General features: G+C 43.5%; 2 protein-coding genes across 9 annotated transcripts in view; one reads left to right on the forward strand and one right to left on the reverse strand.

Annotated features, from left to right (window-relative positions):
• Nucleotides 1–1669: 1669 nt before the first annotated feature.
• rbfox1 (RNA binding fox-1 homolog 1) overlaps nucleotides 1670–24498 on the forward strand; it is a 107207-nt gene continuing 84378 nt past the window's right edge. For 2 of the 8 annotated variants that reach the window (XM_085155645.1, XM_085155649.1), the window contains exon 1: nucleotides 1675–2318. In XM_085155645.1, the coding sequence (XP_085011771.1) occupies nucleotides 2223–2318 (96 nt within the window). In that variant the 5' untranslated portion in view covers nucleotides 1675–2222. Of the gene's footprint in view, nucleotides 2319–24498 lie in introns of all 8 variants that reach the window. The other 6 variants (XM_085155651.1, XM_085155652.1, XM_085155647.1 and 3 more) reach the window with 4 other exon arrangements.
• On the reverse strand, nucleotides 12209–13767 carry LOC146520856 (uncharacterized). The gene is made up of 3 exons (XM_085155677.1): nucleotides 13439–13767; nucleotides 12775–12864; nucleotides 12209–12599 (listed from the first exon to the last, which is right to left on the reverse strand). Exons 1-3 carry the CDS (start codon nucleotides 13563–13565, stop codon nucleotides 12340–12342), a joined length of 477 nt encoding a protein of 158 aa, XP_085011803.1. The 5' UTR covers nucleotides 13566–13767; the 3' UTR covers nucleotides 12209–12339.

The following is a 24498-nucleotide window of genomic DNA, read 5'->3' on the forward strand; positions in this document are numbered from 1 at the left end:
TTTTCTATAGGTGGACTTGGTGTGAATATGTTGATTTTAGAAGTATCACAAGAAAAGTTTATTTCTAAAAAAGGTGCAGGCACATTACTACTACAGTGCGCTGAATCTTAGCATTGAATGTCCAGTTTATTCTAATCAGTACAATTTAAGCATTCACTGCACCTGCAGTACCTACAGCTGTGTGGTAAAGAAACATAATGAAATGTAATTATTAATTAAATATTTCTCGAGCTTCTTGTGTTCCTTCTTTCTGATGTTGTTGTTGTTGTTGTTGTTCCTTGTCTTGATGTCAGGAGCTTCTATCTCCTCATTTGGCCAGCTTATTACCCCAGCAGGGTACCTGATAATGGCAGGGCGTTGATAGCCTGGATCTTGTTCTTACCGTTCAGCTAACTTCTCAGTACTTGCCAGACCCTCTGCAGGTACTTGGTGGTTGCAGCTTTTCTAGCGGTCTCTTCATGGTTTCCATTAGCCTGCGGGATCCCCAGGTACATATAACTGTCCTCTATGTCTGCAATGTTGCCTTCTGGTAGCTCGATCCCCTCAGTTCTGACTACCTTCCCTCTCTTTGTTACCATCCGACTACACTTCTCCAGTCTGAACGACATTCCGATGTCATTGCTGTATAGCCTGGTAGTGTGGATCAGTGAATCGATGTCTCGTTCACTCTTGGCATACAGCTTGATGTCATCCATGTACAGGAGGTGGCTGACAACTGCTCCGTTCCGTAGTCGGTATCCGTAGCCAGTCTGTCACTGAGCTCACTGAGGGGGTTCAGGCCCATGCAGAACAGCAGCAAGGACAGAGCATCTCCTTGGTAGATCTTGCACTTGATGGTGACTTCTGCCACTTGAAGTTGGGCTTTAGTGTTGTACGCCACATCCCCACTGAGTTCTTGATGAAGGCTCTTACGGTCCTGTTGATCTTGTACAGTTCTAGGCATTCCAGGATCCAGCTGTGGGGCATTGAGTCATAGGCCTTCTTGTAATCAATCCAGGCAGTGCACAGGTTGGTCAGCCTGGTCTTGCAGTTTTGGCTGAATGCTGGTCTATCATTAGCTGGTGTTTCGCACCTCTGGTATTCTTGCCCATCCCTTCCTGTGCCCCCAAACCACTTTCGTTATTACTTTTTCTTTCTTCTTTTTATTTGTATAAATGCTTTTCCACTCTTTTATTTTGTGTGTTTATTTCGAAGTGTGATTCTCTATCAAACTTTATTTTGCCGGTTCACGGATCACAATGGGTGATGATCTTATTTGTTGGAAGCGGTTTTAGTATTTGATTTTAGTAAAACTAGCACAAAAAGTAACAGTGCTTCTTACAATCATATATTATACTGTTGGAAAGCCTGTTTATGTCCTGCTAAACACGGATAATGAATTTGTGCAAGAATAAAGAGTTGCGTATGCATCAGGTGGTAGTAGAGCTCAGGCGGCAGAGGTCAGGCGGTAGAGCAGGGCACCTACTAACTGGGAGGTTGGCAGTTCAATCCCTGTCTGCTCCAGCCTGTATTCCTTGGATGGAATACTAACTCCAAGTTCCTCTGCGATGTATCCATAAGAGTGTAAATGCTAGATAGAAAGAGCAAAGAAACATGTAGTGGAAGTTGAACCAGTGTCTTTGTTTTCATTGTGGTATTTTGCATGACTCAAAAACCGCTGTGTGGTAATAGAGAGAGAGAGACTGTGGCTGTAGTCAGCATCCTCGATCGCCCCCAGTAAGTAACACATGTCAGAGAGCTTCATTTCATCGAGAGAGAGAGGTTTTCTCTTTTTATCTATAACACACACACACACACACACACACACACACACACACACACACACATACAGCCATACTGAGTGAGATTCACACTGACTCTCACACATACTCTGAGTCACAAACACTGCAGTGGAGTTTTCTCTCTCTCTCTCCCTCTCTGCCTCTCTCTCTCTCTCTCTCTCTCTCTGCCTCTCTCTCTCCCTCTCTGCCTCTCTCTCTCTTTCTCTCTCTCTCCTGTGCCAGTGCTCGTCCCTCCTTCTTGAAAGCAGAAAACACTCTGGTCTCCATCGTATGAAGCTGGCTGCCGTTTTGAAGCTCCATCTTTCAGTTTCTCTCTTTTCCAGCTTTCTTTTTCTTTCTTGCTCTCTCTCTCTCCCTCATACTGCTGTTGTCTTTCTGCCTTGTTTCTCAGAGAGGGTTGTGCATCTGTGGGGGTTTGTGTTGTAGGCTAGAGGAGGAAACATGCAGCATCCTGGAGGAACATGTGTAGCATTACCCAACGTGGATGCCTGTCCTCAGCTGTCCTGTGCAGCCCTCACCTTCATGTACTTACAGCAGGTGAGAGAGTGAGGGAGTAAATGAACGAGTGTGTGTGATATCTTGAGTACGTTCTGCTTTCTGTTGATGCCAGAGGTGAGACTTGCCGTTTCCTCTGTTTTGTCATGTATATTCATGGATCTCTAGTATGTGCAAATGTTTGGGGACCATCAGTCCTGCCAGAGAAATCTGATGTCCTTTCCACTTCTCTTAAGAGGAAGCTTGTGGAAATCTTCTAGGAAAGGTTCAAGGATGTTGACATCTTTTATTTGGATAAGTGAGAATGATCTTGTTCCATATTGTAGTGTGTTTATATTATGTAAAGCATAGCTATAAAGTTGTACCATTTAGCAGTGTGTCCCATGTAGATATTTTGGAAAAAGCCGTGTTTATGGATCACAGATCGTTTTAAGGTAAATGTCAGGTCAGCACGTTTGTGCGTTGCAATTTTTTATGGACATATACATTTATTTAGTCATTCATAACAATTTTTAGTGTTGCTGTTAGCGCTATGTCTTATCTGCTGAAATATTATGTGTGTTTGCTAATGTATTGGCAGAGCACTTGTTTTAATGGCAGTGTTTACAATGCAAACAAAACCTTAACTTCATGAAGTCATTCATAATGTTCATAATATGGATTCAAATCCTGTTTAGACTGAGTGACACTGGTTTGGCTAAAAGTAAAGGGAAATGTATTATAGTATGATTGTATTAGACATTCGGATTTAGACTTTACCAAATTTAATCTATCTATCTATCTATCTATCTATCTATCTATCTATCTATCTATCTATCTATCTATCTATCTATCTATCTATCTATCTATCTATCTCACACATATATAGTAAAAAAAATAATTTCCCGCTCGCCCCTGACGGCGGTTAATCCTTCAACCTTGGGTCCTCTACCAGAGGCCTGGAAGCTTGAGGGTCCTGCAGTATCTTAGCTGTTCCCAGGACTGCGCTCTTCTGGATAGAGATCTCCCATCTTGTTCCCGGGATCTGCTGGAACCACTCGCCTAGCTTGGGAGTCACTGAACCTAGTGCACCTGGGACAACCGTCACCTTCACCCTCCACATCCTCTCGAGCTCTTCTCTGAGCCCTTGGTATTTCTCCAGCTTCTCGTGTTCCTTCTTCCTGATGTTGCTGTCATTCTGAACCGCTACATCGATCACTACGGACTCTTCTTCTGTTTGTCTACCACCACTATGTCCAGTTGGTTAGCCACCACCATTTTGTCCGTCTGTATCTGGAAGTCCCACAGGATCTTAGCTCGGTCATTCTCCACCACCCTTGGGGGCGTCTCCCATTTTGACCTCGGGACTTCCAGGTTATACTCGGCACAGATGTTCCTGTACACTATGCCGGCCACTTGGTTATGGCGTTCCATGTATGCCTTGCCTGCTAGCATCTTGCACCCTGCTGTTATGTGCTGGATTGTCTCTGGGGCATCTTTACACAGCCTGCACCTGGGGTCTTGCCTGGTGTGATAGACCCCAGCCTCTATGGATCTTGTGCTCAGAGCTTGTTCTTGTGCTGCCATGATTAGTGCCTCTGTGCTGTCTTTCAGTCCAGCTTTGTCCAGCCACTGGTAGGATTTCTGGGTATCAGCCGGCTATCTGCCGGTGGTACATACCGTGCAGGGGCCTGTCCTTCCATGATGGTTCCTCCTCTTCCTCCTCATTCTTGGGTTTCTGCTGCGTGAGGTATTCACTGAGCACGCTGTCAGTTGGGGCCATCTTCATGATGTATTTGTGGATGTTCGTTGTCTCATCCTGGACTGTGGTGCTGACACTCACCAGTCCCCGGCCCCCTTCCTTCCGCTTAGCGTACAGCCTCAGGGTGCTGGACTTGGGGTGAAACCCTCCATGCATGGTAAGGAGCTTTCTTGTCTTTATGTCAGTGGCTTCTATCTCCTCCTTTGGCCAGCCTATTACCCCAGCAGGGTACCTGATCACGGGCAGGGCGTAGGTGTTGATGGCCCGGATCTTGTTCTTACCGTTCAGCTGACTCCTCAGGACTTGCCTGACCCTCTGCAGGTACTTGGTGGTTGCAGCTTTCCTAGCGGCCTATTCATGGTTCCCATTCGCCTGCGGGATCCCCAGGTACTTGTAACTGTCCTCTATGTCTGCAATGTTGCCTTCTGGTAGCTCGATCCCCTCAGTTCTGACTACCTTCCCTCTCTTTGTTACCATCCGACTACACTTCTCCAGCCCGAACGACATTCCAATGTCATTGCTGTATAGCCTGGTGTTGTGGATCAGTGAATCGATGTCTCGTTCACTCTTGGCATACAGCTTGATGTCATCCATGTACAGGAGGTGGCTGACAACTGCTCCGTTCCGTAGTCGGTATCCGTAGCCAGTCTTGTTAATGATCTGAGTGAGATCTTGTGAGATCTTGTAAGAGATCTCACTGAGGGGGTTCAGGCCTATGCAGAACAGCAGTGGGGACAGAGCATCTCCTTGGTAGATCCCGCACTTGATGGTGAGTTGTGCTCGGAGTTGGCCTCTAGTGTTGTACGCCACATCCCCACTGAGTTCCTGATGAAGGCTCTTAGGGTCCTGTTGATCTTATATAGTTCTAGGCATCCAGCTGTGGGGCATTGAGTCATAGGCCTTCTTGTAATCAATCCAGGCAGTGCACAGGTTGGTCAGCCTGTTCTTGCAGTCTCGGCTGACTGTTGTGTCTGCCAGTAGCTGATGTTTTGCGCTTCTGGTATTCTTGCCAATTCCTTTCTGTGTCCGCTCATGTATTGACCCATGTGCCTGTTCATCTTAGCCGATATGATGCCTGACAGGAGCTTCCATGTAGGACTGAGGCAGGTTATTGTTCGGTAGTTGGAGGGGACTGGTCCCTTCTTGGGGTCCTTGGGGATCAGGACCGTCCGACCTTCGGTTAGCCATTCTGGTTGTCTCTCGTTAACTAGCAGCTGGTTCATTTGTGCTGCCAGACGCTCGTGGAGTGCAGTCAGCTTCTTTAGCCAGTAGGCGTGAACCATGTCAGGCCCTGGTGCTGTCCAACTCTTCATACTAGAGACCCTTGCTTGGATGTCTGCCACCGTGATGATTACTGGACCCTGTTCAGGGAGGTCTGTCCTCGTATACACCAGTCACTGAGCATTGCCGTTATGGGTGGCGTCCTTCTCCCATATGCTCTTCCAGTATTGCTCCGTCTCCAGCCTTGATGGTGCTGTTCTCTTATTGTTCCCTTGCCACTGAGAGTACACCTTTGCTGGTTCTGTGGAGAACAGCTGGTTTATTCTCCTGCCTTCTATTTCTCTATCTCTATCTCTCTCTGGTGTACCTCCTCAAGGCTGTGAGTCTTTGGCTTGGTAGTTTCCTCAGGTATGGTAAAGGGTAAATGGACTGGTTCTTATATAGCGCTTTATACAACTTGTTCATTCACCCATTCACACAAGCACATTTTTCCTAGGTGCTTTCTAACTGACATTCACACACATTCATACTGCGATGGACGCATTGGAGAGCAACATGGGGTTAGTATCTTGCCCAAGATATTTGGCACGCAGACTAGGGGAAGCCAGGAATCGAACCACCAACCTTCCGATCAGTAGATGACCTGCTCTACCACCTGAGCTACAGCCACCCTACAATGTATGGACAGCTTGCTGTATTTTTTATGCACCTTCTTTGTCGCACCTTTCTGCAACTCCGTTAGCTGGCTAACCTCCCGCCGTGCTACTTTGATCTGGCCCTCTAGCCTCCTTCTCCTTGTGGCTGTTCAACTTATAGCCAAGCATCTCACTGATCACTGCTTCCGTATTGTAGATCAGCTTGTTAGTCTCGGTAATCGTGGCTGTAGGTATCGTCCGTAGTGCTGCATTAACATAATCTAGCAGACCTTCTGAAGGTACTTCACGTAATCTTGGTAACTGGCTACGGGGGTTCCAGGTTTCAAGCTTGGCCATGATCCTGTCTTTCAGGTCAGTTCCTCTTGCACTCAACGATCCTTCTCCTATCACGCTTGGGGCTTGGTACGCAATCTCGGGTGTCCTGGCTCCCCCTTGCCGTAGCATTTATGTTGTACCTCGTCAATCTCTAGCTGTGAGAGCAGTTCCTTCTTTCGAATGTTGGAACACTGAGCTACTAGTTGTTTCGCCGTCATTGTGGATGTTGGGTATTGACGAATCCATAGGTCCCTCATCCTATTCATGTAGCCCCTTCTGCTAGGGTTACTTGCGTAGTAGCATTCCAACAACGCCCTGTTTTCGTCTCTTGCCCACCGATGCCTTCTTGTTCCAGTAGACTTATCTTTAAAAATCTGGTACTGTAGTGAATCAGTTTTCTACATGATTCAGTTTCAGCAGTTGTTAGCGAGACTTTACAACATAGGAACAAAATGCTAGAAATGCTCATGTTGTCACACTCACATGCACGCAGAGCTAATGCATCATTTTATTTCATAATCATTTTGTTTTATATTTACTACCAAAATATAATGTCTTTGAGTTTATTTAATAACAGTGGCCAATAATTAACCTCCTAAGACCCGAACTCTGCCACAGCATGCATTTTTAATTTCTCCTTGGGACACGATAAATGTAAAAACAAAGAATTACCAGATTTTGATGTTTTTTTTTACCTTATTTTTGTTTTTAAGAAAACAGCCACATATGAGAATATTTGTTTAAAATTTTGATAAAACAGTAGCAGTATAACGTCCTTGTAAGTGGATATCAGGCCCTTGTAGAGCAAAATTGAGTATTTTGGTCTAAATAACCCAAAATGTGATGTCCACATATGTGGACGCCAGGTCCTAGGAGTAGGGATGGGTATCGTTGAGGTTTTATCCGATACCAGTACCAAACCAGTACTTTTGAAACGGTGCCGGTGCTTAAACGGTGCTCGAACCGGTGCTTAAAGAATGGAGAACACAAAATTGGTCCAAAAACCTCTCATGTTCAGCTGTTTTTTTGGTAAAAAGATAACAATGTTAGTCTTTTCTGCAGCTATGGGGCATATATGGTATCACTCTTGGCTGGAAGCAGTGCTTAAACAATGGAAAAAACAAACTTTGTCCAAAAACCTCTCATGTTTAACTGTTTTCCACTTTTTCTTTGGTCATTTTAGCCTTTTTGGCCAGGGTGAAGGGAGTATCTGCCATCAAACAAGAAGACAGCTGCATGTAGCTATGATGGTGTTTGCTAGTTCATCTTACATGCATTAATGTAATAACGTGGTTAGCCTACTCAACGTAAATTATACACGAACAACATGAAGCTACTCACGCAGAGAAGAACGGCTGCTGCTGCATCATCATCCTCATCATTTCTGCTACACTGGCAGGGCTAGGGGCCAGGACTCTCCTCTTCGGGTTTTTGGGGGATGTTGCTAACTCCGGGTCGATAACAGGCACCACACCCGCAGTAGATGTGCTCGGTGTGAGGTCTCGCAGCAAGCTATCAAATACGGCGCATTTCTCGGCTTTTAAAAAAACGCTATGCGTCGCCAGGTGTTTCATCAGATTTGAGGTGTTACCTCCTTTGACAGTATCACAGTATCAGCTTAAAGCACTTGTTGCAGCTGCTGAGTTTGCATCTTTTGCTGTGAAGTACAGCCAGACTTTGACCGCTTCGCCTTGGGCGTTTTAATCTGTAGCTCTGCTCTAAAAGAACGTACGTACCTGGACCCGCCTACTATCCTCGGAAACGTAAAATGATTGGCTAGAATCTAAAGTGTATCACAGCTCAGGAAATAAAGCACCGAAATGTGCGCTGCTTTTCGGTCTGGTTACTACCGTTTATGGCACCGGATACCGGTACCCATCCCTACCTAGGAGGTTAACATTGGTCACAGTCAGATGCGAGTCTTAGCAGCTTCATGTCACCGTAGTGGAAAACAGCTGAAGAGTTTGTGCATGAAGGTGCAGATGGGAGAGATGTCTTCTGTTCCACGATGTTTAGGAAAAGAGTGAGCATTATGATTTGTGTTAAATGAAAATTTGACACTTTATGTGAGTGTACATGTCATTTACTGGCATTTCGCTGGATGAAGGCGCACTGAGATGAAAGCATGAACATGCTTGTGGGGGCAGTGTTGACACTGCAGACTGCTGTACACTGCATATTGGATTGGTCCATCCCTAATACTGACGGGGGCTAGAAAGAGAGAGCATATTTCTTCTGGCTCTTACTGGCTTCATATTGGCTCTTCATTGGTCTCCTGTTAAATCCAGCATTGAGCACTTCGCTCTCGCTCTGCAGGCCTACTTGTTGTTCCTAGAGTATTTAAAAGTAGAATGGGAGGGAGAGCCTTCAGTTTTCAGGCCCCTCTTCTGTGGAACCAGCTTCCAGTTTGGATTCAGGAGACAGACACTATCTCTACTTTTAAGATTAGTCTGACCTATTTCAGGAAAACCTGAATCCACCATTAGTTATGCTGCAATAGACTTAGGCTGGTGTTTCTCCTCCTCTCACCCCTTTTTTTCTCACTATGTGTTTACACATCACCCTGCATTTAACCTTTAGTATTTATCAGCATCTGTCTCTCTTCCACAGTTTTGTTTGTCCTGGCCTCCTCACCTCACCCCAAAGTGGTCGCACCATATGGCCATGAGCCTGGTTCTGCCAGATGTTTCTTCCTGTTAAAAGGGAGTTTTTCCTCCCCACTGTCACCAAAGTGCTTGTTCATAGTGGGTGATCTGTTGGGGTTTCTCTGTATTTTTGTAGGGTCTTTGAATTACAGTATTAAGCACCTTGAGGTGACTGTTGCTGTGACTTGGTGCCATATAAATAAACTGAATTGAATTAAATTCTGTTGACTTTACACCTACTGTATGGCCAGTATCAAAAATGAACCTTACGCATGTTTTTGGACTGTGCAAGGAAGCCGGAGACTCCACACGGCCTGTTATTCAACAAAGGTGTTTACTGTGCTTTAAATCACTTTTTTACTTGTTGTTTGTACTTGGAGGTTTGTTTGGTGTGCGCATTCCTTTTTTGTAGTGTCTCGATGTCTTCATGTGTCATAAAAATATTTCAATATGCAGACATTTATTTTTATCACAGTGCCATGATGTGCGTCCAACTGCAAACAACACAAACCAACGAGAGAAAATATGAACAAACACACTGAAATAGATGTTAACGCTGGTGTAAATGACATATTTACTTCCACCTTGCAATTAATTCATAAACATTTATCTCCATTATACAGATTATATAATCAGAAGCCGTGTTGCTGTTTCTATAACACCATGTTGCCGGCCTTCTGCCGCTGCGTCTGGAAAGCAGGCAAAGAGAGAAAATGCAACGGGACAAGTGGGAAGAAAGTGTGACCTGAAGCAGAGGAATACTTTCATGATGACAGCGCTAAACGATGAGCAGAGAACGGTCATTAAGAAACTTTCCTCTGTTAGTCTCATTCCTCTATCCAGCTCACATGCTGTGAGTGTGTGCATCTGTGAGAGAGAAGAAGAGCTTTTGTCTTCAGATTGTGTTGATGTGTTGGCTTGTAATGCCAGAGCATTGTGTATGTGCGTGCTTATGTGTGTGTGTGTTGCCTACATACAAAATCTGGGTCTTTGAAGCTATAAATAGTTCAGCAGTGTAAGACATTTTGAATACAGTCGAAGGCCTTTAGGGATCCTGTGTGTGTCTGTTTGTGTGAGTTGGACATATTTTCAGATCTCACAGAACATTCATTATTTTTCTGTGTACAAATTTGTACTCAAATGTTTTTGTTTGATTGAAAGCATTTCTAGTCAGTAGGTAAAATTTTATTTGTATAGTACCTTTCAAGATAAAAATCACAACGTGCAGAAAAGCTAAAACATAAAAACTGAAATCAACCAAAAGCAAGTTTAAAAAGACGAGTTTTTAGCTGTTTTTTAAAAGAAACCACCGAGTCCACAGAACCAAAGTACTCAATAGGCTGTCAGAGGCACATGTGAAAGAGTGGATTATGCACACAGACACACACTCGATGGACCATGTGATCACGTTCCCCGACCCGTGTCTGTTAACAGGCAACATGATCTCAGCTACTGTGTATTTTGGAAATATTAGTGATGCTGCCATGTGTTTGGACTTACGGTGTGTTCACACCGAACGCGATGGACGCGAACAAAAACGCCCCAAACGCCCCTAATTTGACGCGTGCACATTCGCGTCTCAACGCGTGTCCAAGAAAAATCCATTGCGCTTCAAAATATGATATTTTGACGCGCGTGAACCGGAAATGTGGGAGGGATGTGGGAGGAAGTTGTGCCAGACCGGTATCTTTGCAAGATGGCAGCTGTCGAGTTAGCGCTTGAAGAGAGAGTCTCCCTTCTCTATATACTGTGGAGAGCAGAGCAGCGGCGTAAAAGACGCCCTCGCCGTACCTGGGTCCATCAGGTCCTCCAGAGGCGTGAGCAGTTTGGTGAGTTTCACCATTTGCTCCAGGAGCTGCGCCTGGATGACGGCCGATTTCAGCGATATCACCGTCTTTCACTCGGCCAGTTTGAGGACCTGCTTTCCCGGGTCGGTCCCAGAATCGCCCGCCTAGACACCAACTACAGGCGCTCAATCCCACCTGCAGAGCGCCTGTCCATCTGCCTGAGGTTAGTAAAAGTATTTAATACGGTAGTCCTTTATTGATACCTGTGCTAATATATGCTAAACTATCCATTTATACACTGCTAACGTGGATGTGCTATGCTAACAGTGAATGCTCGGTTTTTACTGAAAGCAAACTGTGGTACGGAGACGACTGTTTATAATATTTCTAGTGATACTCAGAAGGTCTCATCAAGTCCCGATTTAATTCGATTTATGCTGTTATCAGTGTTTGCAATGATAGCATGTCTGTGGTGTCATATCAATGTATGCGCTCGGTGTTTGCTGATATCAAACTGTAGCATTAGGACCACTGAGTTAACCTTTGTAGTGATACTCACTCCTTTTTATTTAGACCTGGTTTAATTCTGGGATAGTTGAATATTTGTATATAATCACCGCAGACTGTTTTAGATTATATCTAATATATATCATGTAATTATCCTTATAATTACAAAAGGTTTTATGTAAGATTTATGTTTTGCAATTTGTAATTTTGGAATTTCAATAATGTATTTTGTAACTGCAGTACACATAATACTCATTTTAAACAATTTTGTCCAGGTTCCTTGCCAGCAAACAACTCCTCCAGAGAGGCTGTCCTGGTGAGGGAGAAATTCATGGCTCACTTCTCAGCGGAGGGAGCTGTGTCTTGGCAACCAAAGGAGTAGCCTGTTTGAAGTCCGAGTGACTTCCCCACAACGGCTCTTTTAAGAGCCACCCACAAACCTCTAAAGAGTGTTCCTGTCCTTTTAATTTTTTCTTAATAAATGGAGCTCTACTCCAAAATAAACGAACCTATTTTTACTCTCTTAAGTAACTTGTCTTCACTATGTTCCTGTATACAGTGGTGCACAAGTTTGGGCAACCTTATTAATAGTCATTATTTTCCTGTATGAATCACTGTTACAATGAAAAATGTCAGTTAAATATATCATATAGGAGACACACACATTCATATACACTAAATATTTATTTCATTTCTCTTTTTTTGTGTCGCCAATTTATGCACCTGCTTGATTTAAACACTTATTGCACACTTTCTGTAAACTGCATTTCACTTCTCAAATATCACTGTGTGTGTCTCCTATATGATATATTTAACTGACTATTTTTATTGTGACAACCAGTGATTTGTACAAGAAAATAATTACTTTTCACAATGTTGCCCAAACTTTTGCATCCCACTGTATTAGTATGTTTTGTCATTAGTATAATATGAAATAAATTCTACTTGTGTCAAGTCGGGTGCCAATATTTGCTGTGTAGTAGAACAGAGACATTTTGTCATTATAAATGTTTATTTGAAAAAATATAAATTCATTAACAAAAACATTTATCATAAATATATGAAATGTAACTATTTACAGAGAGACAGGAATAAAAAGGACCCAGCTTGGAGTGGAAGAGCCTCAGGGAGAAGGAGGAGAAAAATAAGAACGTTGTTTCTGCCCTGGAGAGCTGCTGCCTCATCAGAAAACTACTGATCATTAGGGTCCAATGTTTCCAAATTTAACACAGCTGTGCTGTTTTCAAAAACTAATTTATAAATTTGAAATTTCACGAATTCTCGTGTCTGAGGCGGCATGCTCTCCAGAACAGGAACAAGGCAGAGGAGGAAATGTTCAGTTGGAGACGGGCGTGGCCTCTTTAGGGACTCCAGGATGGCCAGCTCCACCGCCGATGGACCGTCCTGGGACCCGTCCCTCGCCCGCCTTCGAGCTGTCCTCCTCTGTGGGCCTGTAAAACACAGCACAAAACAACACAAAGTAATGAGAAGGCTGCTACTAGATTTTCATTTTCAAAATTGAAAAAAAAAAACCAGGATATAAACTGATTGGTTGTAGATATTTAGTAAAGGTGATCACAAGGGAATCCAAGCAAGTAAAAAGCTGTCAGTGCTTGATGTTCATACCTGTGGGTGCAGCAGCAGGAGTGGAGGGACCAGGGACTGGAGAGCCAGGAGAAGAGACAGCTGAGGACTCTGCTGCATGATTACTTGACTCTATCAAGACAATATTAGATGTTAACAGGTTGAAGACAATAGTCATAGAGAATATTATATTATTATATACTTATTATTATTATTATATACAGTGGTCTCTCATTTATTGCAGCACATGAACAGTAGTCACAGTTCTCACAAGTTGATTCTCAAAGTGCAAACCTTTGTCGATTTTAAAACGTAAAAGTATTATGCCGCGCTTTTTCTCCGTCTGCGGCGCCACTTTTGTGCGCCTTTTTTGCTCCCGGTGCAGGTGTCTATTTCCGAATGAGGGTCATAGTTATGAGTGTTTTTGTGCTGTTTTTTTCTATTGGACGTGATGGTTATCAAAACCAAACATGATAAGTTTGGCAAGCGCAGGAGACACGACATGGAGGAGATTTGTCATTTGGGCTGCAGAATGCAATGCGCATAGTTGAAAGCTGTACGGTGCAATAAAAAAAATCAGCGAAAAGGCGAGGCAGTGACGGATGAACAGCGGGACTACTGTATACTGTTTATTAATAAACAAAATATGTTCCTGTATGACAACACGCATAAATTAACTGCCTACATTAACTCAATGTAAACATACCTTCTGACTGACACTCCCCTGCTGCCTCTTCGGGCTGTCCCTGGTCCTCGGGGGAGAAGTTCTCCACGGTCCGCACCATATTGCCGCTTGTCTCCCGCGGGGTGAGGAAGGGGTCCAGAAACCCCATGACCGCGAAGAACTTCCATCTTCTCCCCGATCCTGCTGCAGACCCACTCCTCTTCTCCTTCTCTGCCTTCTTCTCCTTATTATAAGTGTCCCTGAGGCTCTTCCACTTTCTCCTGCAGATGTCCTCTGAATAAACGCATTATCTTGTTAGCGGAAAGGTATTTGTACATCAGTGGGAAAATAGCGGGACAGTAGGCGGGCTTGCTAGCTTTTGCGCGGGTTCATCGGGTCAGTCTGAAAATTCAAAAGAAGGAATGAACTTACCAGGTTGCCTGATCTCCTCACTTATGTGTCTCCAAGCTAGGTCCTTTTTATTCCTGTCTCGGTAAAAGTAGTAGCTAGCATCGTACAGCTCCGGGTGATTAGCCATGGCACTGATTAGCTTTTCCTCCATACTGAATGAAGAATGAAGGGCTTTGGCTGGATCTGCCCCTTTGACCTAGGTCAGAGCCACGTCACCAGGCTCCTGATTGGTTGTCGCGGCGCGATTTGACGCTGGAGTTCAGATTTTTCCAACTCGAGCGGTAGACGCGAAACGCGCGTATGCACAAAATGCAACACAAAAACTCACGCGCGTGGTTTTATTCGCGAGTCAAACGCGCCAGACGCGCTACACTGACGCGCGTTTCACGAGTTTTGGCGTTTTCGCGACGCAAATCTGCTTCCGAATTTTCGCGGGACCCGCAATCGCGCGTCATCGCGCTTTTCCATTGACTTTACATGTAAACCTGACGCTCTATTCGCGTCCATCGCGTTCGGTGTGAACACACCGTAAGGGTCTCCATGTTCTCAGTGCTTGTGCTAACATTTTCTTGTGATAGCATCACTACTTTGTAGAGCTCCGTCTTTTGCATTGCTACTTTTATGCAGGTCTAATAGTGTCTGGATCATTTTATGAGAGCTACCATAGAACGTGGATGCTACTCTTGCTTTCTCCCAAAGACATGCAGTCGGTTTAGGGGGGTTAGGCTAATTTTAAATTACCTGTAGGTGTGAAAGTGCAAATGTTTGTCTGAAATGTGTGGGTCCTGTGACAGACTGGTAATGTTAAATGGACTGGTTCTTATATAGCGCTTTTCTACTCTATCTGAGCACTCAAAGCGCTTTATACAACTAACTCATTCAGCCAATCACACTTCTTCTAAACAGTTTAGTGCTCACTGTCTAACATTCACACACATTCACACTGCGATGAATGCATCGGAGAGCAACATGGGGTTAGTATCTTATATTTGGCATGCAGACTGGTGGAGCCTGAGATCGAACCGCCAGCCGCTGACCTGCTCTTCCACCTGAGCTACAGCCACCCCGTGATCTGTCCAAACGATGTCCCGCCTCTTGCCCTTTGACAGCTGGGATAGGATCCTTCTCCCTGCAACCCGGAATTGGACAGGTGGAGGAGAATAGATGGATAAAAGATTACACAGCAGTGGTAAACAGATTTCACTAAAGTAGATGTCCTTACCAGTTAGAGAAAAAATGACTCAAACATCTCACAGATGTATTATTATTGATCCTTAGTTAACTTCAGTCATTACTTCCTCCGAACCATCAACATGTCTATTACCAAGGTTTTAATAGGTTTGCAATTTTCATCAATTTTTATTTTTATTTTGTTTTGGCTTTAGATTTTAAATTCTATTTTAGTTTTTAGGTTTTTACCAATTATTATTTTATTTTATTAACCTTTATTTAACCAGGAAAATTAAAAAAGATTAAAAACCTCTTTTTCAAGGGTTCTTGCTGGTTTTATTTGTTGAAAATGCTTCATTTCAGTTTAGTTTTTTTTGGTTTCAGTTTTAGTCTCTTTTTGTAATATGAGTTACGTACCAGGGCAAGCCTGTAAAAAAAATAATAAAAAAGAAATAGTTGACTATAACAAAATCCCAGTTTCATCATAGTTTTTTTAAAATATACTAATTTAGTGCAGATGAACAACCATCCACACTAAGCAACTATAAAAGATATATGGCAGAGTAACTTTGTAATGAAGAAAATTTCAGTAGACAAAATTAATTTAAACTTAAATTAATTCCAAACATTTTTTACAAATAAATAACTGAAAAGTGGGGTGTGCGTAATTATTCAGCCCCCTTTGGTCTGAGTGCAGTCAGTTGCCCATAGACGTTGCCTGATGAGTGCTAATGACTAAATAGAGAGCACCTGTGTGTAATCTAATGTCAGTACAAATACAGCTGCTCTGTGACGGCCTCAGAGGTTGTCTGAGAGAATATTGGGAGCAACAACACCATGAAGTCCAAAGAACACACCAGACAGGTCAGAGATAAAGTTACTGAGAAATTTAAAGCAGGTTTAGGCTACACAAAGATTTCCCAAGCCTTGAACATCCCACGGAGCTCTGTTCAAGCCATCATTCAGAAATGGAAGCAGTATGGCACAACTGTAAACCTACCAAGACAAGGCCGTCCACCTAAACTCACAGCAGAACAAGGAGAGCGCTGATCAGAAATGCAGCCAAGAGGCCCATGGTGACTCTGGACGAGCTGCAGAGATCTACAGCTCAGGTGGGGAATCTGTCCATAGGACAACTATTAGTCGTGCACTGCACAAAGTTGGCCTTTATGGAAGAGTGGCAAGAAGAAAGCCATTGTTAACAGAAAACCATAAGAAGTCCCGTTTGCAGTTTGCCACAAGCCATGTGGGGACACAGCAAACATGTGGGGGACACAGCAAACATGTGGGGGACGCAGCAAACATGTGGGGGACGCAGCAAACATGTGGGGGACACGGCAAACATGTGGGGGACACGGCAAACATGTGGGGGACACGGCAAACATGTGGGGGACACGGCAAACATGTGGGGGACACGGCAAACATGTGGGGGACACGGCAAACATGTGGGGGACACGGCAAACATGTGGGGGACACGGCAAACATGTGGGGGACACGGCAAACATGTGGGGGACACGGCAAACATGTGGGGGACACAGCAAACATGTGGAAGAAGCTGCTCTGGTCACATGAGACCAAAACGCTATGTGTGGAAAACTAACACTGCACATCACTCTGAACACACCATCCCCACTGTCAGATATGGTGGTGGCAGCATCGTGCTCTGGGGGGGCTTCTCTTCAGCAGGGACAGGGAAGCTGGTCAGAGTTGATGGGAAGATGGATGGAGCCAAATACAGGACAATCTTGGAAGAAAACCTCTTGGAGTCTGCAAAAGACTTGAGACTGGGGCGGAGGTTCAGCTTCCAGCAGGACAACGACCCTGAACATAAAGCCAGGGCAACGATGGGATGGTTTAAAACAAAACATATCCATGTGTTAGAATGGCCCAGTCAAAGTCCAGATCTAAATCCAATCGAGAATCTGTGGCAAGATCTGAAAACTGCTGTTCACAAACGCTGTCCATCTAATCTGACTGAGCTGGAGCTGTTTCAAAGAAGAATGGGCAAAGATTTCAGTCTGTAGATGTGCAAAGCTGGTAGAGACAGACCCTAAAAGACTGGCAGCTGCAACTGCAGCAAAAGCTGGTTCTACAAAGTGTTGACTCAGGGGCTGAATAATTACACACACCCCACTTTGCAGTTATTTATTTGTAAAAAATGTTTGAATCATGTCTGATTTTTGTTCCACTTCTCACGTGTTCACCACTTTGTGTTGGTCTTTCATGTGGAATTACAATAAAACTGATTCATGTTTGTGGCTGTAATGTGACAAAATGTGGAAAAGTTCAAGGGGGCCGAATACTTTGGCACGTCACTGTATTAAAGACCTGGGTGCTTTGTTTCCTGAGGGGAGGCAGGGATGAGGAGCAGAGAGAGGTGGTCAGATTGTTTGAGGTGAGAGAGGGGTGGCAGTTTCCGGGCCTGTTTGATGTGACACCTAACATGTTGGGGGAATTTGGGGAGTACAGATTTCAAACTTGCCTTATTAAAATCCCAACCAACAATATAGACGCCCGCCAGGTGCTCTTTCTGCTGTTAACTGATAATAAATTGGAGATGGTTCTGGTGGATTACGCAATGTGACACCCCGAAGCAGTGATGCTGCACAACATTTCAGCAAAGATCGTGGTGCAGGCACTGTTTCGTGTCCTCTCCTGAGGTGGCATCCCAAAGGAGATAGTGACTGACCAGGGCACATCGTTCATGTCTGACCACTGCTATAATGCAGGTTGTAAAACATGTCAAGCAATGATTGGTCTGTCTGTGATGTCTCTCAGTCGAGCCACTGCATTAATATGGCTCAGTGGTGGCTGGATCTGGCACGCTGCAATCTGAAACATTACAGTGCAACACTACTGGCTATGGTAACGGTGACTTTAGGCTTCAGAGGAGCAGAGTGATATGGGGGGAGAGGGGGGAATATTAGACTCCACAACCTCGTTGTGTCTGCTGGCATTTTAACTTCTTTTGATGATTTAGTAAGAAGGGAAGGAGAAGATGAGTTCTCTCCTCTGTCCACTCACGCCTTCCTCCGCCTGTACTCTCCATGACAAAGAGAGAGAGAAGAAAAACAAAGAGTGTGTTTAATTTAGAGGCTCTCAAATGTGTGAAATCCTTTATCTTTCTGGGTCCGAGTGTGCCTTACAGGCTGAAGAACCACACACAAAAAGATGTTTTGTGCACGTCTCTCTGTTACATGAAGTGATCAAAGGGTTACCACATGTATGGTTTTCATACTTAAGTCAAGTCATAGCAAAGTGTTAAGGCAGGTCCTCAGTGTCAACCCCTGAACCTTTGATTTCCACAAGCAGCTTCAGGGTTTAAAAGCATTTGAAGAACTAAGGGGAAGCATCTAAATGCCCAGATGCTACATCTATACTTGGTGAATAAGACATTTGTCCTTTCACACTGAAGAACTAAACTACTGAACTCTAGTTTTCTACAACAGTCTAACATTTTCTGTACAAAGACTCATACAGTCTTAGAAAATGGGCTGCAATAAAAGCCGGTTTCTCTCCATACAGCTACAGTCCTCGTCATTGGACAACTCGATGAACCCTTTGAGAGAAAAAAGGTGTTAAAGGTACAATGTTTGTTGTTTCTTAAGGCGTCTGGAGACAGATGTTCACACAAATGCAAATTAATGATAAATGAAATTATGAAAAATAAATTTAGGCAAATAAATATTAACCACAACACAACCAGTGTTTTGGATTAACATGTGAGAGACAGTTTCAGGAAGTTTAACCTGTTGTTTTGATATATGGTTCATGGTCCTTGTATACAGTGACAGTTACTCATGTCAGTGCTCAAGCTTTTCAGTTCAGCGGTGATATTTTTAATATAATTAAAAACTCAGGATGTAGTCCTGTTGTTTTGATCATTAAAGGCTGTTGTCAATAGATACATGTAATTTAACAGAATGAAACATTACCACATATTAAACAATATGTGATTTAAAATGATCAACTTTCTCTAAATTAGAAACAGGGCGATTCTGAATAGCTAGTTCATGCATTTATTACATGTAGGCTGGACTGTAATTTGTTATTATCAGGTCTATATTTTCTCCAAGTGTTCTTGTCTCAGCAGGAATACTGACAGGGACATATTCATTGCATGCTGACATTTTTCCCTTGTCAGTGTCAGGTTGTTGTGTGCGGGCGAGGAAGAGATGATCCAAACACAGGACTCACGGCGCAGAATGATGATGATTTATTAGAGCGAGTGAACAGAGCAGGAACGGCAGGACTAACTAACTGAAAGACTGAATGGCTGAACAACGGAGTACAGACGGGAAGGACAACAATCACAACATCAATGACACGACAAAGACCAGGAAGGACCTGAGGACTATGGAGGGGACATGGGGGTTTGGTGCTATGGAAATTAGGCTGAGCAACAGTCCATAGGACCCAGGCTTCTTGGAGTGTATTTGTGGGGTGGTGGAAAGTGTGCCAGCAGAGGGCCCTGCAGAGGGATTTCAATGTGGGAAATGACAGTTAGACCTGGAGGAATGTGGGTGGGTGTTTGCTGCAGCGTGTTTTGGGGTTTAAAAGCCACAGAGACGCAGTGTTTCGAAAAACACATACAGGATCACCACGGGTTTTCCTTAGTCAGCGGTCGTCCTTCTCTCCTGGATCAGCTGGAGCTGATTCTTTTTAAATTCATACTTAACACATAAAATTTGTTGGGAGTAGGACTCCATCTTACACAAAAGTAATTCTCCTATGTTAATAAATAGACGTTTACCGTAAAACTGACAAAGATTAGGCACGTGCGTGCTATTTATTTGAGCCTATTTGTGTATAACAAATAGGCTCTTTTTAAACAAAATGAGCAAAAGGCTGAGGATTGGTTACTACAATGAGAAGAGAGAGACCTAAAATAGTGAGCAGCAGTGCTGAAGTTAATACTTTTTCATGCCAGACTAAATCAGGGAATAATGAGAGTGTTTTGATGTAGGATTGTGTGGATGGAGAGTAATTGAAAGATGCTAACAACATTTATACCTGACAGACATGAACAGATGTTATAAAAGACAAAGTGGAGAAAGGAAGACAAAACAAAAAGGAAGCAATCAAGAGCAGAAAGGAGAGCGAAGCTTGTTCAGGATGCAAAAATGAATCTCAAATTATTTCATCACCGTAGTTAAATGACTTTGGTTAATGGCAGTGAGAACCTAGCATTTGGCTTTTTTCTGAAGACTAGACAAAAACAGTTAAAACTGCTTCCTGTTTGTGCCGTTACACTGGCATTCATATTCCTCAGCTAATACTTTACTAAGGTTTGCAGAGGGCTCCTGATTAGTTCGTTTTGCACCCTTCAGGTTACAGTGACGTGTACTGTTGTTGCATCCTTGGTAAAAGGCAGTTATCTATATCCTAAATTGCAACTCATGGAAACAAGTCTTCAAATTTTGGTTACAATTTTGTACATCAGTATAATGATACAACTAATCTTTAAAATGGTGTAAAATTAGAAAAATAAAGGGGACCCATCCATTTTCTTAATTGATTATCTGGCTTGTACTGTTGCAGGGGGGTGGAGCCTATCCCAGCTATCCTCGGGCTAACACACTCTCTCACATTAACACCTATGACAAATGTCGATGCCAGTGAATCTAATAAGCATGTCCCTTGACTGTGATAGTTAACCATAATCCTAAATCCAACATGTTGGAAGTTAGAATAATTACTGTCATTGTTCCATTATTACCAGTTTTTGGAAAACAATTTATCAAGCTCAGGTGGCAGAGCAGTTATTCTTGGGTAGGTACCCTTGGTTAAACTCTGAACTCTGAAGTGTACCTGATGCACTAATGTGTAAGTGTCTTAATATGAGAAAGATGAGTGAACTGAAATGAATCAGTAATTAAGTAGCAGCATGAAATAAACCAAATTAAACAGGAGAAGGAACATCTGCAGCAGAAATTACAAAAGTTGATTCGTTTCCCCTTACCTTTATTACTGTAGTCTTGCCTGTGTGAAAGCATATGTGAAATAATGTATATTACACACACACACACACACACACACACACTGATTGATTTCTGTGTGTTTCTGCCTCTTGCTCTCTGCTGACCGTGATAAGTAGGTTGAGCTTCTCTGGGTTAATTACTGTGTTTCTGATGTAACTAATTTGCTGGCTGCAGGCACCACACTATGCTAAATACCCTGAAAACGTGTGGGGGAAAGAGCATCATTCAGAATAGACATTTTAACATGTTTATTGCTTTACAGATAAGACACTAAGCTTAAGCTGTCACCCATACGTTATTTAATGTTTCGCATATGTTCATCTTCATCCAACTAGTGTTTACTGTTGTTGAGCTCACCATGCAGCATCAAAACTCAAAAGACAAATTGTTACAAATTGTTGTCCATGTTCAAACGCAGAGTGATCCGGGCATTGGCATCTTTCATGCGGTGAAGCCATTGTAGCGGCGCGTGGTCTGACCAGAGGGCGAATGAGCGTCCCAGAAGGTGATAACGAAGAGAAGAAGAGAATCGACCGCCCACCAGGCACTCCTCGACCGTACTATAACTCCTTTCCCCGTCTGTCAGTTTTCGGCTGATGTAGAGAACGGGCCGCTTAACCCCGCTTACCTGCTGGGTCAAAATGACCCCGCACCTCCTGTTTGAGGCGTCAGTCTGCAGGATAAAGGGAGGGGAAAGTTAGGGGTGTGGAGCAGCAGCTCTCTACAGAGAGCCCTTTTTATCTCCACAAATGTCACGTGGCATGGCTCTGTCCACCGGACCAGATCTGGAGCACCCTTTCAGGTGAGATCAGTCAAGGTGCTGGTCAGGTCCGCGAACCCAGGCACGAACCTGCGGTAGTAAGCTGCCAGGCCCAAGAACCGCCTCCGTTACTTTTGGTCTTTAGACGTGGGAAGGATGTGATGGCTGCTGGCTGCACCTGCCCGCCCCCAAGTGGTACCCCAGATGCTGTACCTCCCTCCGTCCAACTGCACAGTACCTCGGGCTGGCTGTGAGCCCCACCTGCCTCAGGGACTCCAGGACCGCGGCCACCCAGTGCACATGCTCCGCCCAGGTGCCACTATGGATGATAACACCATCCAGGTAGCCGACAGCATATGAGGTGTGCGGCCGCAGCACCCGGTCCATGAGGCGCTGAAGGTGGCGGGGGCTCCAAAAAAGTTAAACGAGCTGGTCCAAACCGTATGGAGTGGAGAAGACCTGAGTTCTCCTCACTTACTCAGAGTTTCTATGTGACTTCTCAGACTTTTTGTCTGATTTAGAGCTCAACTCAGATAAAATGATTATTGTGGGTAAATTTAACATTGATGTGGATGCTGAAAATGACAACATTACAGTATTTAATCTATTATTAAAGAACTCATCCACTACTTTAATCACACTCTGAATCTCCTGGTGACATATGGGTTGGCTGTAGCTTAGAAGGTAGAGCAGGTCATCTACTAATCAGGTCTGTGATTTGATCCCTGGCAAGATACCAACTCCAAGTTGCTCACCGATGCGTCCATCGAAATATGAAATTGTGTGAATGTTAGATAGAAAGCACTTCAGTAGAAAAAGGATAGAAAAGTGTGTGGGAATAAAGTGCTTTGAGTGCTTATGTAAAGTAGAAAAGCGCTATATAAGAACCAGTCCATTCACCATTTATATATGGAAACTGAACACTTAACTGTATTCTGTGAAAACCATCTTTTGTCTGATCATTTCCTGATAATAAATTTACAATAATGGATTTCACGGCAGTAAGAATACATTTCATTACTGTAGAGCAGCGGTCTCCAACCTTTTTTGTGCCACGGACCGGTTTAACAAAACAACAAAATAAAACTAGTACCGGTACCGAAAAAAAGAAGATTTATTCATAACACACGTGAAAAGACCCAGGAAAACCAAGTTAACGATAAAAACGATAACAAAATAACACTGAAAACCGATAAAAACCCTGAAAACTATACATTTCACACCTGAGCCTCAACTCTCACGGCCCGGTACCAAACGACTCACGGACCGGTCCGAGGCCCGGGGGTTGGGGACCGCTGGTGTAGATGTCTTTGTCAGAGTGCTGCACTGTAAGCATATGTCACAGTCATGGGTCGGTGTTTTGGTTTTTGTATTATTATTGATCTTTGTTTTCATCTGGGTTTTCACTGCTGCTGTGATGTTTCTGTACTCCGTGTCCTCTCTGTGGAGTATCAAGTCTGTGGCCTTGAGCCGGTTGTATTTCCTGTTTTACTTTGAAGGTCCATGTCTCAGGCCTTGTATTTTACTGCCTTGTCATGTTTGATTAGTGTCAGCCGTGCTCCCTGCCTGTCGTTTCCTCGTTTGTGTATTTATAGCACGTGCTTCCCTTTACTTCCTGTCAGATCGTTTGCGTTGCTTGGGCGTTTCTCCTGTGTGTCATTTGAACCGTGTTTCGTGTTTCAGGTTAGTTTTCCAAGTTTAGGTTTTGCTCTTTTCTAGTCGTCCCTGCCGCTTATGTTCAACTTCTGTTCATCCATAATTCAAGGCTTGTTTCTGTTCAATGTCTACATCCATCTCCATTGTCTGTGTCTGGGTCCACTCCTCTTTCATCTCCACACTGTTCCACTGTTATCTACTTTAATGCCATGTCCCAACAGTGCAGAGCACCGTCTTGAACTCTGTCTCTGTGGAGATGGAGATCCCTCAGCTCAGTTCCAACCAGAACTAAAGTAAAGAGCTTAACATTCAGTCATGTATAGAATATAATATCTAACAGCTGCTGCAGGAAGGACCTTCGATATATGTTCATTCTTTGTGTGCTTTTGCTAATAGTACGTTTATTCTTAACTAAGTAACTTTATTTGTTCTTATTCAAGAAGATAAATCAAAATATGAGTTTGTTCAATATGTTAACTGAGAAATGTCTGTTTTAATATCTGGATTTGATCTGTGTACACACGATCCAACCTTTCATATTCATGTCTTAGTCCATTCATGTCCGTCATTATACTCTTAAAGATGGAAAAGAGTGTTAAATGTTGTAAAGGTTAAACACAGATTAACGTGTCTTTGTTGAATTAATTGTGCTCAATACTGATCTGAACTGTTAAATAAATAAGTGTAAATTAAATAAGTGTTTAGGTTAATAAGTTAATAAGTCAGTGCTAGTGTGAGTCAAATAATGAATCTAAGGACCGGCCTAACTGGAAACCTGTGTAGAAACAGCCTTGAAAGATATAAGGGTGTTTGTGTGACACACAGGACACTCTGATCTCTGAATGTCTGACTTTTAAAGTGTAAATAAAAATTGTAGACATTCACTTTTTAACCCTTTTTGAAACGCTAAAGGAAAAAACAACAGAGTACTGATCTTTAATAGTGCTAATAGCTCTAACTGGTTACTCCAGTCCTTTAAGTTTAACAGTCCTTTGGGTGCTACAGCCAACACCTCTAAAACCAACCCAGAAATTCCTGTGCTCCACTTTAGGGTTGAGCTGCTGCTAACGAGCGTGGCTGATGAGACCAATCCTGCGAGGCTACAGGACATCCAGTTTCTTATG

This window comes from Neolamprologus multifasciatus, chromosome 4 (genome assembly GCF_963576455.1).
Source record: "Neolamprologus multifasciatus chromosome 4, fNeoMul1.2, whole genome shotgun sequence".
NCBI lineage: Eukaryota > Metazoa > Chordata > Actinopteri > Cichliformes > Cichlidae > Neolamprologus > Neolamprologus multifasciatus.